General features: G+C 39.2%; 1 protein-coding gene across 22 annotated transcripts in view; it reads right to left on the bottom strand.

The window, feature by feature from the left end:
• The window catches only part of LOC127010458 (longitudinals lacking protein, isoforms A/B/D/L-like), a 98,840-nt gene that overhangs the window by 81,115 nt on the left and 2,226 nt on the right, over positions 1 to 15,499 (bottom strand). For all 22 annotated transcript variants that reach the window (XR_007763192.1, XR_007763193.1, XM_050884653.1 and 19 more), the window contains 2 exons: positions 8,178 to 8,966; positions 5,584 to 5,709 (listed from right to left, as the gene is read on the bottom strand). Coding sequence is in view for 20 of the 22 variants with exons in the window: in XM_050884653.1 (XP_050740610.1) it covers positions 5,584 to 5,709; positions 8,178 to 8,966 (915 nt within the window). In the remaining 2 variants the exon portion in view is untranslated. The remainder of the gene's footprint in view (positions 1 to 5,583; positions 5,710 to 8,177; positions 8,967 to 15,499) is intronic.

The raw sequence follows: 15,499 nt of genomic DNA, 5'->3' as shown, positions 1-15,499 counted from the left end.
CCAAAATAACAGCAGAATATTGATTTGTATACAACTTCCCAATTCTAAGACTTGCACAGGAATGGCCCCAGTGTTGATAAAATATTATAATTTACAATACAATATTTCCAGATATCTAAAACCACAAGATATATTTCCTTTAGCTTTCTGAATAGTGTGAAACTTGATTATGTAACCCACTTAATGTACTGGTGATTGAAACCATTTTCTTGCAGTATTTTTTTGTACTTTTCACATTGTCTTTTTTACAAATGTGATTGTTTTCCAATTTTTAAGATGCAAGTTCTGAAATCATAGGATTACTTATACTTCTAAAAGAGAATATTACCAAAGTATCATCTGTGGTATAAGGCACCACTAGCTTGGGGAAATATTAATTTCAGTCTCCACTGGAATGTTAAACAACCTAATAAAAGTGAAAGTTACTGTGCAACTGGATGAATATATCATACCTGAAGGTATTCGCCAATTTTGTTTATCGTATGGACTTTTAATTCATTAAACAAAGGGACAAAAAAAGGAGGTGGGGGTTGCTTTGAGCATCAACATTTAATTGAGGTGACACTTTGTCTTATAACTCTTACATATTATTGTCTTTTCCAATCATAATATATTACTATAACGCAATGTTGTCCAAACCTTTTTTGTTACTGTACCCCTTCTCAACTTTATTAAAAATTACCCCTGTTATTATAATCAACTAAACTACTAATTATTCAAAGAATCAATCAATTTATTGCATAGTCACTATCTGAATAGATGACAAACTATTCAAGGATTATAATACAAGCTAAGAGACCATTATCAAATTTTTGGAGCTGTCTTTAAGTCAATTGTTAAATGTATGGGTGATGTTCACTGATTATTTCTGTCACTTTAGAGTCTAGAAGGTAGTGGCAACTGTAGCTTCTAGGTTTGACACTTAATGCAGATACAGGTATGCTGGTGCAAAAGGTATATGATGCTCAAAAGCTTGCTTTCTCTGGCCTGTGTGCCAGATTTAGTTAAGTAAACCTAACTAAGTGAAACTTTTGTACATCTTGTAGTGTTTCCTAAGGAAAAATGGGCATGCAAAACTAAGTTTTCACATACCCCTTATGAGAGTTATGCCTATCCCACTTAAGACAACACTGCTATAGTAGATTTAACATTTCTGGAAAACACCTCATAAACAAATTATTCTTAGTTTTTGTTGTATTAGAGAATTGAGGAAATTTAAAAACTGAAAATTACCATGTTTTAACTCTTGGCTATAACACTGGTGGCTTGGAAAACAAATCCTCTATACATGACATTTTTATGATTTTCATAAATATCTACATTAATAGCAATTACAAGTAATGTACAAATACAAGAGATACATAGTTTGTTATAAATAAGGAAGGCAAAACTTGTAGTGAAAAAAGCATTAAGGATTCTTATCAATACAGTAGGAAGTAGATTTAATAAGTACCCATGAAAAGTGTGATAAATCAGTTTTATGAATAACCAAAGTAATATTTTTGTCAATTATTACTTTGGTAACAGACAAAAGGATAGGATATTATTGCTACGCTACATTATGAGCAGCTGGCATATCAGGGCTGCGATCTCATTGTTGGAGCTGACTGCAGACTTCCAAAGATAAGTAGCTCCCAAATAGCCAAACACACAAAAAAGGGCTTTCAATACGCAATAAAACCTCAATTACCTAAATTAATTCAGCCACGGCCATTGCAGATACGTAAAAGATCAAGATAATACAGAAGGAAATTCTGTGACTGACTCTCCTGGATGTAGACAAAGTCTCGCACGGTCTACTTAATTATTTTTTACAGCCAGATTGGCCCTCATGAACTAAGTCACAGAAGCTTTGTTGGACTACAGTTCCACTAGCCACTTGTATCCCTGGGTTGGAGGCAAAGGCACATCAATCGAATCCATGAATGATAATTGGCTCTTCACTCGCCATGCACCACCTGCCATTCTCCATTTGCATAAATCACTTACATAACCTGTGCATTATACAAAAGATGATAGTTTTGCGCACTTTAATTTTAATGCTAATAATTTCCTCAACTCAACTGCACCATATCAAGTATGTGGTGTTACGTATTGTGGAACCTTGTCCACATGCAGATATTGTAGATGTGGGTAACTGAGCTTTTTCTGTACAATTACAGTATGCAATTGATAGAATTAAGGAAAGTTGTGCCATTAATATAAAACCTGGAATAATTAACTTCTAATTATATCAGCAGTCACTTGTATGACTGCATAAAGTGCACCTATAACAACCCTGCCTAGATATGCCCTGCACTACGAAGTGAGCAGTCTGGTTTGTATGGCTGTCCTTCCTGTTTCAATAGGCAGACCAAGCAGACACAATCTTAGCCCACCTAAAATAACTTTGGTTTAAAACCCCTGATGTGCCCTTCCCTATCTCGTTTCCTACTAAACCAACTACTCGTTGCCATTTGTTTTCTACTAACCCTCAAACTTCCTGGAAAAACAAAGGAAAGAATGAAGAGATCAAAACAAGTGTGAAAATAGCTACAAAATGAGTATGGGAATCTATGCACCCACAGGCAGTGGAATAATATGATGAAATGTGGAAACATGAGGGTCGAGGGGGGGCAAAGCTCCCCAACTTCGGAGGTTCATGTATATCAGGGGCAGGCAGCCTTTGACCCGCGGGCCATATCTGGCCCATGAAGGCCTTGCTTCCAGCTCTCCACCCTGCTAGACATTAACATTACAATCTTGCCTAACAACAAAAAAAAAAAAAAAAAAAAAAAAAAAAATCCTGCCAAACAGCATCTGCTGGCAAATACTGCTTGGCAAGTCTGCGCTCCTTACCTCACTCCACGAGAGCTGCCAGGTCTGTCCTTTTTGAGATCTGGTTGCCCTATTTAATTTCAACTTAAAAGGACAGGCTGAAACTGTCTTGTCATGTGGTCATGCTGACCTGTGTGTGAGACCTGCAGCAGACTGCCTCTTTCCTCTGTCAAAAGAATCTTCCCCACACTCATCACTATGACCTGCAATGGCTTGCTTGCCTGGCCCTACTCATGGATATCACAGGCAGGAGACTGCCTCTTTCCTCTGTCAGAAGAATCTTCCATGCTTATCACTTTGACCAGCAAAGGTTCGCTCACCTGGCCCTACTCATGGATATAACTGCACATCTGAATGCCTGCATTGTTAAGTTGCGAGGCAAAAACATTCTCATAACAGACATGCACGCACACATCAACGTCTTCGAAGTTAAGATGTGCTCAGTTGTCTGTTAAATTTGTGGTTCTGGTTTTTCACTACAGCCAGCAGCCTGCTCCCAAAAATCTCACTTGGACCTCTGATGTATAGGCACCTGTCTCTTAGTACCAAAAGGAGAGTCAAGGAGGGTAAGTAGGAGCCCATTGGATTTTAGCCATGGTGAGCTGTGGGTTTTGGCTGTCATGGGGTGCCGTGGGCTTCTCTGCCACTGGTAGCTTTGCAAGTTTACACACATTTCATGGCTATTTTCAGTTGCTTCCATCTCTACATTCTTTCCCATAGTACAGCTTATAGGACATATGGCCATTGAATGATGTAATTTATGATATTTTATGCTGCTTTCAGGTAATGGAAATGCTTCATAGGTGCAGCTTATGTGAAGTAGTTCTCAATATTTTTTTTCCAGGTCTAAACACCTTTTTTTGAGGGGTGGGAACACCCAACATTCACAGAAATTCTGTATTGCAGGGGTCCATGTCTCCTATTCCCCATGAATAAGGAGGGGACAGGTGTACTGCTCATAACTTGGTGAATGGTCTGTATATATCATCAGCTGAGCTACACATGGTTCTGTTGCGCAAGATAAAAACAACACACTTCACTTCACACACTGCTTTTCCTTCACACACACACACACACACACACACACACTACTTCGTAAATACAGTGGTCCACAAAAGATGATTCATGAATTTAAGGCCAAGTTGAGTTATAGCAGATATAGAGATGAGACAGTACAAGTGTAGCTCCTTTCCCGTACACCACAACTAGGAAAACACACACACACACACCACTCATCTACAATGTGCTATACAGACACAAGCACATATATACAGCTCAAATGCAATGCTCTACACACACATACATATTATCACCTTGCCAAGACCTCCCTCTCATTTTTCATACTCCCTAATATATCCCGCTTGCCACTGTGTAGCTTGTAAACGATAGCATTGTACAGAAAATTATGCACTGAATTTGACTTGTGGTAAACAGACAGGATTCTTATACAAGTGATGTGGCACGAATTCAGGGTCTTCTGTTGAATTGATGATCAAATATCAATGCTAAATCAACGTTTTACTGTAATATTGCATAGATATAACACATGTATCTCTTAGTTCCAAGACAACTCTTCTTCCAGCTTAGCTATATATAAAATCCAGTATATTAATAAATTAGACAGTAACTCTTTAAGTAACAAATAAAAAAGATGCCACTTGAAGAGGAGTTGCTGGATTACTCAGGGTCAGCAGACGCAATAAGAATCAGTGCTGACTCCAAGACACGTTAGAACAAGAAAGATAAATTTGAAGGTGCCGGGGCCATGGAAAACTACTTAGTTAATTAACTACTTTTGCTACTTAATACACATTCAGGTACTGTGACTTGTGATGTCATACAACCTAGTTACAAAATTACAATATTCAACAATGTTACTCACCTTTGGAATGTATCATTGCTACTACAAGCCCCATTTCCCACATAGGCAGGGTAGGGGGTCCAAGGGAGCAGGGTAACAAAACATTTCAAAATATCCTCAATATAAAAAAAGCTAGGAAAACTGAGTATATAAATGTAAATATAAAAAAAAATATGATGGGCACACTGTTAGCATACACTTGTAAATTCAAAATATAAATACTGGAGTGCATTTAAGTATATTAAATAAATTCCTTTTAAATATGATCAGTTGACATGCCATTTTGTAATAAGTGATCATACTGAAGTTGACTTCTACATGTTAAAGTATTTTCTTCATCTAAAGAAGCTTCTTTCACTATACATTATAGATATATTTGTTTTTTACCAATAACATACTGACCAAAACTAGAAAGCATGTGGAGCTTCCATCTCTACTGAATTAGCTACTTTCCAGGCTCCAATGTTAAACAATGGGTTAACAACCAGGTTTGGATATTGTACATCTGATAAGCATCAGGAAAATTTTGTTCTCCACATTACAGTAGTTTTCTCCCATTCCAATAAATAATAATACTCTTCTGCTGATAGGCTCAACTTAGCAATCAGAAAATGTACATTTGTACCACGAAGTAACAGCAAGGAAAATGTACTTATGTGCAATGAGCATCTCAAACCTCTAATGTACACTATACTAAATGCACTCAATGTAGATAAATATTAACTGAACGTGAATACAAACATTATAACTACAACTATTCTATGCCATGGCCATTAAAGGTGTTAGACAAAGTTGTTAATGTTTTTGATAATGTGACTATTCACATGATGAAGCTTTGAACACTTTTAAAATCAACACCTTTAGTTGTGGCACCTTCAAAAATTTAAAAAGATTCCAACACTCACCAACTGTTGCTGCTGACGCTGTTGCTGTGGTTGTGACGCAGCTGCCACGGCTGCAGCCACAGCCCCAGACAATCCTTCCGCAAAGCCCGCTGAACTGTTTTCACTTTCCCAGGGAGTCATTCCACTCTGTAGTGTAAGGTACAAATCTGGTAAATTTACACTGTAGTGTCCTAGAAAGTGTTCTAAATATACATATAATGTGAAATAGTAATACTACTCATGAATGAAGTAAATCTGAAATCAAAGGGATGAGAGAGAGAGAGAGAGAGAGAGAGAGAGAGAGAGAGAGAGAGAGAGAGAGAATGCATGTGTCCCTACATAGACTAATAAGCTACTGAAATGCAACTTCTCTTGATGGAATACGTAATACATAGCTGCATGTGACTGCAGTGCTCATCTTCGCAATGGCCCTTGAGCCTGTGGAGGGTAAGAACTTATTATCCTGGGACATGGGGCGTGACACCAGGGTTCCCATTTTACCTTCCCCAGCTACCCAATTATTAACCAGCCCGAAAGGGAGAATGAGCAGCTCAGTGAGCTGCACAGAGACCCAGGCCGGGATTCGACCCCAAGCCTGCAGATCCATAGTGAACCACTGCACCAAGAAGGCACCAAAGCTATAATAATTTTTAACTCAAAATCAACTATAACTGACAACATTTGTCATTGTTGCTTGCACATTATTGATACTGACTGTTTCGTATGTGTAGGCTATCATATGCTATCCATGACATCAGACACGCTGTGAGACAGCAGGTTATCAGAGCATGATAATGCACACCTCAGACTCGAGCGCCATGATTATAATGAACTGGTCCCTATCTTCTGATCTTATTATAAAACATATAAACTAGTCAATTAATCATAAGAAAACAACATTACTGCTTGGTTATCCTCACATCTTCTTTACTCATAAATTGCATATTTTTATTTTTATTTCATACTGTGACACATTTGGTTATTAAGCATTATGATGAATGAATTTCTTAGAGTTTTGGGATAACTTGGTGCCAAATAGGACCCCTAAAGGATATTATTCATCCTTGGAAATCCACCGAGAAACCTAAGAGCAGCCTGTGCTTCTGCAGAGTGATGCATGAATGCAATGAGACCGACATTGCAATGTAGCAAGGAAGAAATTTATGACAATGCTACTTGTAGAGGCTGTTTAGAATACTTCAGGTAGTATATGCAAACAAATTTTTCTGCACATTCCTGTCCATTATCTCTTTCCTATTATTTACTTTTTTTCTAAATAAAATAAAAAAAATGTGCATATCAGAAAATCATTCCGAGTTCATGATACCTATTCATAGAAATAGATGACAGTTGCCTATAGCCCGTCCACAAAATGTATGTGAATGCTCTCTGCCTGCAAGTTCTTTTCCTCCTCAATTTTCTCCTTCCCCATAAAATGAACAATATCAAATAGCATGAATAAATCTACATTGGTGTGAGGAAAATATACAATAGCAGCAAACACCCGAAAAGATCTGATGGCAGATTACAAGCTGTTTTAATACAAAGATTTTTAAAATTCACTTGTTGCTGCCGCTCCTGCTGCTCACTAATTGGTTCCTGCATTATGATGTCACGCCTGGGGGCGGGGCCGAGGCTGCTCCAACTCACTTTTGTCTACCATTATATTCTCACCTTCCTCAAGAATATACTTTTGTATTGCATGTTTCTGATTAATTGTTTTCACATGCCTTTATGAATGTTAATAGTACCTATGGGTACCATGCTTCAACTTATGCTGTATATGCCTGTATTACCATACGGTATATCACTGCATACACCTCATGCATGAGTAAATTATTTTAGATTGAATATTACTAAGTAAATATCACAGTGTAGGTATACCTACACTGTAGTACACATATATCAGTGTTCTTCACTCCAAACTCAACTTTGCTGGGAGACTTCACTGATCATCTGCAGTTTGATTAATGTTGCTCAATATTGGTAAGTAGCTTAAGAAGTCTGAGTGCATTGCTACATTAACTTTTATAAGTTATATGTCCTGGCATTTTTATGACACTGCAGTGGAGCCTAATTGTTGGGTGGGAAACAATAGGGGAATGGTTTAAAAATAGATATGTACTGTCTACTCATTTTTTTATATAAATAGAAGCATGGTAGCCATACTATTAATATATATGAAAGCACATGAAAACAATAAATCAGATACTTGCAATGCAAAAGTATATTCTAGGGAAAGGGGAAAAAATAATGGAAGATACGAATGCGAGTTGGAGCAGCCCTGGCCCTGCCCCCAGGCGTGACATCATAATGGAGGAACCAATCAGTGAGCAGCAGGAGCGGCAGCAACAAGTGAATTTTAAAAATCTTTATTAAAACAGCTTGTAATCTGCCATCAGATCTTTTTGGGTGTTTGCTGCTACTGTATATTTCCCTCACACCAATGTAGATTTATTCATTCTATTTGATATTATTGTTCATTTTATGGGGAAAGGAGAAAATTGAGGAGGAAAAGAACTTTCTCCTGGGCAGAGAACATTCACATACATTTCTCAGATGGGCTATAGTACTTTTACTGCCTGAGAAATTAAAAACAAGTTTTTATGACTCACATTTTGGAGGCCAGAAGGTCCAGGAAAGTCACTAGGGTTAAAGTCACTCATAGCCACAGGTTCCTCTTTCTCCACTGTTGACTGAAGGAACTCTGGAAAGTCATTGGTATTGCCCTCAGAACTGTGAGGGCCATCACCTTCCTCCCCACCCCCACCACCACCATCATAACTATTGCTTTGTACTAGAAACTCATCGTTGGCAGACTGTTCATAGTTGTCATGCTGCTCTACTTTAATTTGCACTGTCGGCTGCTCAACACTGACATCAGCCTGCTTGTCATCCAACTGGTCCCGTGACCTGCCTCCCTCACTTCCACTGGCCTTGCCTGCTGCCCCCCCAGCCTCCTGGTCTGGGCTGTCATCCCCAGGTGGTCTGCCAGGGCTCTGTTCAGTCACTCGCCGCTCTTCTGCTCGCCGTCTCTTGGCTGGAGGGCTGCCAAGGTCAGGCCGCTGCCTCCCTTGACTGCCTGCATTATTGCTGCTGCTGCTTCCACTGCTAGTCTTCTTTGGTTCCTCATCAGGCACTGCGAGGCCTTTGATTCGCAAACACTCGGCTGCTTTTATGAGAGATGACAGTTCATTTTGTCTCACATTGACTTCACCAATGTACATATAATCTAGTAAAAACTCCAAGTCTTGGCAGTTTATGTCTTTGAGAACAACTACTGGGTTCTTGCATGGTGTGCGATCAAAAATATCACTAAAGTATTCACTACAGGTGGACAGAACCAACTTGTGGACGGGATAGAATTTGCCCTCACATGCCAGAGTCACATCTGTGTAGGTTTCCTGAAAAATAAAATGAAAATTCAATATTATAAATTGTTCAGAGGTCCCACAATGGAACTAATCCAAACAATAAACTAAATCTACAAGAAACAAATACATCTTTCAAAAATCAAAACAGTACATTTGTGTACTTTACCTATAATGTCACATAATCAACACTTGCTATCTTTAACAGAATTCACCATCAACTACATAAACTTAATGATGGCAATATGTTCTACTTTAAGCTTGCAATTTCTCAGTAAATATTGTTAAACCTTCTTGGATTTATACTGTGCATTGGAGTGTTCCACAGAATAAGTTGGAAGACAATCCTTAACCCATATGCTTCAATATGGCCACCAATGTCCATGACCTGAGACCTTAACTGAAGATAAATTGTGGGCCATGGTCAGTGGGTCACACATGGCAACCCACCATACATGACCCAGGTCAGTCTCCCCAAAACATAGTTGAGGACAGACATGTGACCTTTGCTTCCCCAGTCAGCCAGCCAGAACACACTGATCACAAGATTTACAGGCACTTCAGGGATGAAGCAAAGTGGAATTGGTGTTAAATTTTCCACCACAGCCTGATCACAAGCTGGACTTGTCATCGCAAGCAAGTACCCTCTCTATTACAGCAAGCTCATTATAGTCAATCCCAGGGTACTGCTGGGACCTTCACACACCACACACCCCATCTCCTTACTCAAAGGGGAACAGTAACCACTCCTTATCACCAAAATAATCTCTGCCTGAGTAGGGCTTGAACCTCAACCTGCCAGGGCAGAGCTTAAAGCTGGCGTCACACAGGGCAAATTTCGCCCAAAATGTTGGTCGTTTTTGTTGGCTGTTGGGCAAAACGAACAACCACCAACAAGATCTGGCAAGTCGGGAAGAATGGACAACAGATGTGACGTCAGACTGGTTGGGAGGAAGCGGGATCAAATGACATTCGTGCTATAAGCTGTAAATGTAAATTGAAAATCAATCATCATACATATTTACTCAAACTGTCAACGGTAAAACTAAAAAAAATGACGTACATGTGCAAGTATGCATTTGTGATTTATTTGTCTATTGTGTAAAGTTATTTATAACACTCAACTGACTGTATGGTGGGTCATTGCCGCCCGGTCCCAGGGCCCTGGGGTTGCCAGATTGGGCGACTTATGAAGGCTATACGCTACTTAACTTTTTAATCCACTACTTGCAACTTAGATTTTGAGTAATTCTGAAATGTATTGGGCTACTTCATGTTGAAATCCACTACTTTTTGATGGGTGAGTAGGCTACTTATCGTCAAAAGAATCTGGCAACCCCGGCCCAGCCCCTGCCCGGGGTGGAGTCTATGCCTGGCGTGAGGTATAAACAAAGTTTAACAAACTAGCCATGGACGCCCCAAATGCCTCTTCTGGCGTTTCTGCAGTCATAGCACATGCTTCATTATGTGCAATGCAGCAGCACAATCTTCTAAATCCTCAATATCCTTCCGATTCACGGTAAAGTGGCTGGAGATGATGCTGGCGTGGCGTTTGTTGTTGTTGTAGCGAGGTGTCAACACAACAGTGTTTAGGGTCACAGTGTGATGCACAACATTGTTGGTTGGCGATTATCACCAACAAAAACGAGCAGCATGTTGGCAGAAATTTGCCTTGTGTGATGCCAGCTTTAGTCCACTGAGCTATCAGAACAGTATGTATGTGTGTGTGTGTGTGTGTGTATTTACCTAGTTGTAGTTTTACAGGGCCTGGGCTTACGCTCGTGTGGTCCTGTCTCCGTATCTGTATTTGTATAGGGCCTGGGCTTACGTCTCCGTATCTGTATCTGTCCAACTTTTCCTTAAAACTTTGCACACTCTTCACCGATACTACATCCTCACTTAAGTCTGTTCCAAGCCTCTATATTTCTTTGCGGGAAGCTATATTTCTTTATGTCTCTCAAGCATCTTCCTTTCCTCAATTTTTTTACTGTGTCCTCTTGTTTTCCTGGTGTTTATTCCTTCTTTTAGTAGTAACTCCTCATTATCTACTTCTTCCATTTTGCTCAATAATTTATAAATTTGTATTAGGTCTCCCCTTTCTCTTCTTTGTTCTAGTGTTGGTAGGTCCATTTCCATTAACCTTTCTTCATGTCAGTCCCTCTAGTTCTGGAACCATTTTTGTTGCCATCCTTTGTATCCTTTCAAGTTTTTTTAATGTTTCTTCTTATGGGGAGACCACACCGCGTGTGTCTGTGTGTGTGTTTGTGTGTGTGATATATACTAATATTACTACTACTGCAGCAAGTTCTGCAACTACTACTACTGCTGCGGCAAATTTACAACTACTACTACTATTAGATATCTTTTTTGTGTGTGTGCATGTGTGTGTATGTGTATTGGGTTAAGAATTTTGCTAACGAGCAACTTTTGACAGGTAACACATCTAAAATATTTTCAAAACTGTCCTGTGGTTGATTTGGGAGTTATGACCCCATCACAGTTATTATTGGACCATTATTATCAGTATGTAGTCCTACGTAATCCAATGTAAAACCTATTTTTTCCCCAAGACACCATTCACACTGCATCAAAACAATGGTGTCCACCTCTACCATGCCCACCATTATGTGGTTATGTGAGCTTATTTCCTCTATATATCAATATTTTGTGTGACTGATATATTCTTTACTACAAATTACTAAACCAATCATAGTGAGTGTAAAGAAATGAATGACAATATTGGCCTAATTGAAAGCAGTCATAAGGAATTGGTACTAAAATCATAGTAATTAGACTTTCACTAAGCAATGCAAATTGGAAAAAAAAATAATAATAAAAGAAATAAAAAATCCCACATGACATTCTATTTTTTATTGAGTGATCCTCAGGACTGTTGTATGTGATATTCTGTAACACTTGTTCCTTCCTGGAGTGAAATTTAGCATGCATATTTGAGAGCTTATATATATATACAATTCTAAAGAACTTCCAAGTTCATGAGTATATTCCCAGCAGCACAACCATGGTTGTGTGTGTGTGTGTGTGTGTGTGTGTAATTCACCTCTTGGTCTGCTGCGGGTCTCCCTCGAGACACCCAGCCGTTCCCCTATGGAAGAGCACAGAGCTCGTAGTACCGATCTTTGGGTAGGACTGAGACCACTCACACACAACACACCGTGACAACGAGGTCATAACTCCTTGCCTGATGTCGCGTACCTACTCACTGCTAGGTGAATAGGGGCTACACGTGAAAGAATGTGCCCATTACCCTACCACTCCCCCCCTTGACCAACTGCTGGTGCCACCCAACATGTCTGTACATCTTTCTTGTACAGTCGTCCCTTAAATAGTACGGGGGTTAGGGACCCAGGACCCCCGTACTATTCGAAAATCCGTATAAAATTAGTTCCCTCCCTAGAACCACTCCTGAGCACCAATTTCTTGTTTAAGGTAAAAAAATGCCTATTTATGTTTATAATAGGTTAATTTATGAATAAAAAAAAAAAAGGACGGCCTTTATCTCCACTCTTACAGCACACTTGGAGCACTGGCAATTACAGGAGCAAGAATTTCTTTTCACTACGACTGATACAACGAACACTGCTCTCATTCACGTGGTATGCTCTCCCTACCACAATTAACTAATTCCAAAACATAACTTCTCCTAAATCTGAATTCTTCTGCAAGGTGAACACCTTCTTCGAATGCTTTGGGTTGCTTTCAGCATGTGTTTTGGGTGTTCTCTTGGGTCCCATGTTCATGTTATGTGGTAATGGAGAAGCGTAGCTGAGGTTGTGCACACACACGGATTTAGGAAAGCGCATAGGTTTCAATCTGGCAGAAAAATGCAGTGTTCCTGATGTTGTGCACACACACAAACTGAGGGGATGCCCACAGGTGGCAGTCTGGTAGAACAGTGTTGCAACTCATGCCATGGCTAATTGGCGTGACGAGCGGGAAATTTAAAAATCCTAAAGAAATCTTCTATGACAATCCATATGAAATTGAAACCATACTATTTGAGTGACGACTGTATATCTTATACATATATAAAATCCCATAACTTGGAGTTTTAGGAATATTCATAATGAGATCACCAAACTATGAGGAATTTTCCACAGATTTACATCATTTGGATGTGCAAGCCTTCATTAATAGAATGATCTTTACACATACAGATTAGATAATAAGCCTGGACATACATTTTTTCTTTAATTTCCACAGTACACATCGGCTTCACAAATCAGTAAACCTACTGGTTTATGATTGAATCAGCTCATGTTTATTTAACCACCATAGTTGGTGATAAAATCTGTGAGTGACTTCAAATTCCATACATAAAATAGGTGGGGACACATGTAAATGGGTGTCCTTTTGTTTCCTTTTTTTGTTCACTCAAATTATTCAATAAAATCTGGCACAATTATATATCATTTGAAAGCTTAGAAATTTTTCAATGCCATGGTTAAATCATAAATGAAGATAAGGGACATATGTAGACAAAGAAAAAAAGAAAAAGTGATAATTCTGAGCAGTAAGATGAATGTCAACTGGTATTTCATTGTTTCCTCTATTTACTCAAATTATTCAACAAAACTTGGGAATTGTATACCATTTGAAAGCTAAGAAGTTGTTCCTTGCCACGGTTTACTCATAAATGAAAAAATGAACATGGGTAAACATAATGAAATAATATATCTTTAGGCATGAGAGAGAGAGAGAGAGAGAGGGAAAATCAACAAGTTATAGCTTGATTCTGCTAAACACGAGGTATACAACATGACGTACTTTCAAAGTCCAGTTCAACCATGACTTCCCTGCCGGTGAGACACTTATCTCTCCTGCTTCATAAAACATGTAACACCTAAACAAATTTTGTTCTAGTTCTCTTACTCTTTTTATTTTTATTTTTTCGCAGGCATGGAAGAAAGGTGCCTCTGCCCAAATACCCTGCCCCCAAAAACAACAAAAAGATGAATAAAGATGAAAGAGCAAAGAAAATAAAATAATAAAATCATATACATTTACCCTAAAAAAAAGTCAGTAATGCGTCGATCTATTCTCTCTCTTTCTCTCTCTCACACACACACACAAGACCCACCTCCAGGAGGACGTCCTTTCAACATTTTACTCCATGAAATCTGTGCGTATTGCCAGTGAATCAGTGGGATATTTTCCATGATCTTACATCTGTGTCCTTCCCTTCCCTCTCCTCCACAAATCTATATATTCATTTATCACAACATATATATAAGGAGATACAATTCAGCAGATACACGTCATCTACGCATAACACAAATTTCTCTGTCCAGTCCTGCATACATATCAAAATTATTACCTAATTAATTTGTTTCTTTACGTGTTCCATTTAATTTTGCATATTTTTATATATAATACATGATGATTATGTTGAGTTTATGGCTTAAAGCTTGTTATATTCAGTGGCGACGTTTGAAATTTGACGCGCGTGGCCAGACCGGATACGGGGCGGGGCGCTGTTTTCGCCCGGCTGTAGTGAAAGTTTGAAAAATTATTCACTGATCGTGCTACACAATGAGCCAAAAAATATCTGAACAGTAAGCACAGGTTTTGTAGAATATAACTCAGGTACATACTATGGTCCAACCATTTCAAATAGTCCTTTTAGGCTGTTGATTCTGCGGGTCCTTTCCTCCCCTCTGCTTTGCCAAACAGCCCAAGCACCTATTTTTCCCTCTCATATGTCAGCTATAGCAAACATACGAGAGGAAAATAGAGGTTTTGAGACTGTATGGCAGAGTAGAGGGGAGGAAAGGACCCGAGGAATCCACTGCCTAAACGGACTACAGTCATCCCTCAAATAGTACGGTTTCAGTTTTAGATGGATTGTCATAGAATTTTCAGGATTTTTAAATTTCCCGCGCATCGTACCAAGTAGCCATGACGTGAATGGCAACACTGTTCTACCAGAATGTCACCCGTGCACATCCCATTAGTCCATGTGTGTGCACAGCTTCAAGAACACTGCTCTGCCAGATTGACACCTGTGTGCTTTCCCTCAGTCCGTGTGTGTGCACAACTTCAGCTACGCTTCTCCATTACCACATGACATGAACATGGGCCCCAAGAGACAAGCCAAAACACCTTCTGAAAGCACCCCAAAGAGTTCGAAGAAGAATTCAGATTTAGGAGAAGTTACGTTCTGGGATGAGTTATGTTGTGGTAGGGAGAGCCTACCACGTGCATGAGAGCAGTGTTCACTGTATCAAGCGTAGTGAAGAAGAAATTCTTGCTGCAGTAACTGCCAGTGCTCCAAGAGTGCTGCAAGAGTGGACATAAAGGCCGTCCTTTTCTGTTTATTCATAAATTAACCTATTATAAACACATAAATAGGCATTTTCTTACCTTAAACAAGAAATTGGTGGGCAGGAGTGTTTCTATGGGGGGAGCACTAATTTTATACGGATTTTCGAATAGTACGGGGGTCCTGGGCACCTAACCCCAGTACTATTTGAGGGATGACTGTATTTGCAATGGTTGGACCATAGGCACAGTTGCAAATCTGTATTTGAAAAAGGAGGAGGAGG

This window comes from Eriocheir sinensis, chromosome 43 (assembly GCF_024679095.1).
Source record: "Eriocheir sinensis breed Jianghai 21 chromosome 43, ASM2467909v1, whole genome shotgun sequence".
In the NCBI taxonomy this organism is placed as follows: Eukaryota; Metazoa; Arthropoda; class Malacostraca; order Decapoda; family Varunidae; genus Eriocheir; species Eriocheir sinensis.
Note: the sequence above shows the minus strand (reverse complement) of the source record. Positions and strands in the feature narration are given on the sequence as shown.